The sequence below is a fragment of the Sturnira hondurensis genome, unplaced genomic scaffold (genome assembly GCF_014824575.4).
Source record: "Sturnira hondurensis isolate 20B ecotype Veracruz unplaced genomic scaffold, ASM1482457v3 Scaffold0023357, whole genome shotgun sequence".
In the NCBI taxonomy this organism is placed as follows: domain Eukaryota; kingdom Metazoa; phylum Chordata; class Mammalia; order Chiroptera; family Phyllostomidae; genus Sturnira; species Sturnira hondurensis.
This window is the reverse complement of record NW_028095988.1, coordinates 10449444-10453065: the sequence shown is the minus strand read 5'-3', so window position 1 is coordinate 10453065 and position 3622 is coordinate 10449444. Positions and strand designations below refer to the sequence as shown.

The 3622-nt window shown below is 52.5% G+C and overlaps 1 protein-coding gene across 6 annotated transcripts in view; it reads left to right on the top strand.

Moving 5' to 3' along the window:
* Window positions 1-3622, top strand: part of THTPA (thiamine triphosphatase) — a 40212-nt gene that overhangs the window by 34560 nt on the left and 2030 nt on the right. For 2 of the 6 annotated variants that reach the window (XM_037037640.1, XM_037037644.1), the window contains exon 2: window positions 2972-3523. In XM_037037640.1, coding sequence (XP_036893535.1) covers window positions 2972-3523 — 552 coding nt within the window. Of the gene's footprint in view, window positions 1-2206; window positions 2559-2579; window positions 2861-2971; window positions 3524-3622 lie in introns of those variants that run through there. The other 4 variants (XM_037037643.1, XM_037037642.1, XM_037037641.1 and 1 more) reach the window with 4 other exon arrangements.

Below are 3622 nucleotides of genomic sequence, written 5' to 3'. Positions count from 1 at the left end.
TCGCTCGCTCCCTGCCTCCTCCTCCTCCTTCTCCTCCTCCTCGCCCACCTCCTCCTCCTTCTCCTACTCCTCCTCGCCCTCACTCCTCCGCCTCTTTCACTGGCTGGAACCGAGGCGTCCCACACAATGGAATAATCAATACCCAGGCGCCCGGGGCGGCCCCACTGAGCAGGTGCAGCGGCCCGCCCGCCGCGGTGAGTGCTGGGAGCTGTAGTCCGTTCGCCACCGCCCGCCAGCCAACCCGCGCCGAATCCAAGAGCCTCGCTGAATCGTGGGCTGCACCCCGGCCCACCGCCGTCCATCCAGACGCAGTCGCAAGGTGACTACAAAGAAGATAGGCTCCTCCACTTCCTTCTGTCTACAGAAACCATACGTGTGTTTTAAGTCATCTGTAGAGCAAGCCCTGGCTTCTATCAGCTTCCCAGAGTCGCCTGAGACCTCTGTTTTTTCCACTCCCTTCTTCCACTCCCTGCCTTATTGGTCCTCCTTCCTTCCAACTGGGTACTAGAACCTTTTCTTTCACAGCAATTATTCTGAAATCTCTGAGCATCACTCTCCCCTCCTCCATGCGGTCACACACAGAATGCCCAGAGTTGGGGGGAGGGGACATTCTGGCTTCTTTGGCTCATCTTCAGCTTACCAACTCATAAATTCTACTGTATCATAATAACAATAATTGCTGAGATTTATGGAGTGTACAGGGACAGGTCCAAGCACTATTACATATATTAACTTATTTAATCCTTACAACTAGTCCCCATTTTACAGTTGAGGAAACTATGGTACAAACAAGTTAACTGGCCCAAGGTCACATGGTGGGTCAATACGTGACATAGCCAGGACTCAAACTTCAATTGTCTGGCTCCAGAACTCCCATTTGCTGCTATAGCTTACTTTTCTTAAAAAAAAAGAAAACAACCCTGGAGTTCATAAGAAAAAAACAAAGGATAAACTAACATTTGGAATCTCTTCTATGTGACAGTTTGTCATTGAATCCTCGCACATGAACTGTGAGGCAGTCCACATTTTGCCAGAGAGAAAATAGAGATTTAGGGAGGTGGAGTAGTTTGCCCAAAGCCAAAGACCAAAATGTGAGGCTGGAAGTTAACCCCAGGTCTCTCTGGCTCAGAAGTCTGGTCTTTCCTTTCCATTAAACTGCTGCCTCTGCCCACTGGGATTGGGTTTTATAATTAAGTGAAGAGATTACATCTTCTTCCCCTGGATGCGGTGGAAAGCAAAGGCCAGTGTGTGGGGTCCCTCCACTTGCTGCCCATTGGTGCTTGTCATTGCATGGGGTGGGGGGCGGTGCATCCAAGACATCCCAAATTTAAAATACCACATCTGTAAACCAGTGTCCTCCCCGCAGTACTCACCATGGGTCATTTGTTTTCAAAAATGTCCTGGGGTCAGGACAGGTGTTGAGAAGCTGGCACTTCTCACCAATCATTTAGAAAGGAGTCTGACAATTGGTAAGAGCCACACGACTTCTCAGCAAGCTACCACATCCAAAGGGACAGACATATATTAACTTCTCCAGGTATTAGGAGGGTTCCTGAATTTGCCTCCCAAAGCAAAGGACCATCCCCTTGTCTTCCTGTGTTTTAATTGACCGTGAGTATTTCCCCTATTTCTGACAAAGCCTGCTCAGGGACCATTGGAAATTCAGTGAAAATCTCATCAGTTGGGCACTCAAGGACTTTTCCAAGTGTATTTCCAGCTTCATCTTCCACACTGGCCAGGTGCTCTCCAGCTTCTGGGTCTTTGTGCAAGCTGCTCCTGTCCCATCTGAGTTTCCAGCTGTTGAAATTCCATCACATCTTTAGTTCCCATCCAAAATATCACTTCTTCCTCGGAAAGTTTTCCACCCACCCTTACCCTCAACAATCATGCCGGGATGTATTAAACTCTAAACCTTCGGAATACTAAACTGGTCTTAGTTATGCTTTTCTTTTTCCCAGTCCACTGCCAGTGGCCTGCATTTAGCGGGCCGCTCTAATAGTCAATAAAATGTATGCTGGACAGTGTCTGAATGAGTGGCTTGTATTCTGGGCCTATTTGTTTACGGGGCTTCAGCTCCTCCCACCCTACTCTCCTCACAGCCGCAGTTCAACTTTAGAGAGAGTCTCTGGCACTAATCGCAGCTTTCCTGTCACCATAGCGACGGTGGGGGAGGGGGAGCAAAGCCTCCTTTTGGAACTACAACTCCCATCATGCGCCCAGGCCCCAGGGTGTCAGGTACAGCCTGAAGCCCGAGACTTGGCCTGACCCCTGGGAGCAGAGAAAGGGCGGAATTGAGGAGCCGAGCTCAGAAGGACGGCTTTACTCCGGTCCCACTGCGAAGTAAGTGGCGCCTTAAAACCTATCAGGCCTCTCGGGTCGGTCTGCACGTGCACCATTGCTTCGGGCCTAATATGGCCGCTCGCGGTAGGACTGGTCGGGTGCGCACAGCCGGGCCAGAGCCCGGGGCCAGGGACTGTTCCCGGCATTCCTCGCGGGAGTGGCTTAGGCTCTCGTCCCCCATCTCCAGGTCCCGCGAGAGGGAGACTCAGGGTTTTGAGGTGAGATCCACGGCTCCACTTGTCCGTGTGGTGGCTGGGAAGGGCTGGGTCAGGCGGGGTCGTCCACGGCAGTGAGCCGCCTGCCTCCCAGAGTGACACGGTGTAGAGAGGAGCGTAGAAAGGACACCGGCCGCGCGGCCTGCTTTCCAGAGAGCCCTTTGGATGGAGTACATCATCAGCGGTGCAAGGAATCTTACTGAAGATCTGTCTCTGCTGCAGTCTTAAAACATCAGACGGGGGCCTTGCATCACAGATGCAGGGAGAAAGGGCTGCAGCACCAACAGAGAACTCTGACAGTGTGTGTATGTCATAGGTTTTTCCAGGGGTAAGGGTTGGGGGCTTTTTGCTGAGCTGTCATCCCGCAAGGCTGAGCACCCTTGGGAGCTGAGCAAATGTTTGTTGATTGATTGCAGGTAGTATGGCCCAGGGCTTGATTGAGGTGGAGCGAAAGTTCGTTCCTGGGCCAGAAACAGAGAAGCGCCTGCAAGAGTTGGGTGGCACTCTGGAGCACCGGGTCATCTTCCGAGACAACTACTATGACACCCCTGAGCTGAGCCTCATGCGGGCCGACCACTGGCTCCGACAGCGAGAAAATAGTGGATGGGAGCTCAAATGTCCTGGACCAGCAGGTGTCTCAGGACTCCACACCGAGTACAGGGAACTCAAAGCTGAGTCTGCAATTGTGGCCCAGCTCTGTGGGGTACTGGGGGTTGAGGTCCTGGGAGCTGGAGATGTGACTGCTGTGCTGGGCCCACTGAGGCTGCAGGAAGTAGCCAGTTTTGTGACTAATCGCAGTACCTGGAAACTGGTGCTATCCAGAGCTGATAAAGAGGAGCCTCCGCTTGTGGTGGATCTGGATACAGCTGATTTTGGCTACGCTGTGGGTGAAATAGAGGCCCTGGTACAGGAGAAGGCTGAAGTCCCAGCTGCCCTAGAGAAGATCGACAGGCTCAGCAGCATGCTTGGTGAGGGAGACAGGCCCTTCTGTGCTTTTCCAGTTCCTCCTCTGGATGTACCCACTGGGCCAGTTAGTGGGGAGGGTCTTCGTATTATTTCTCTAGTGG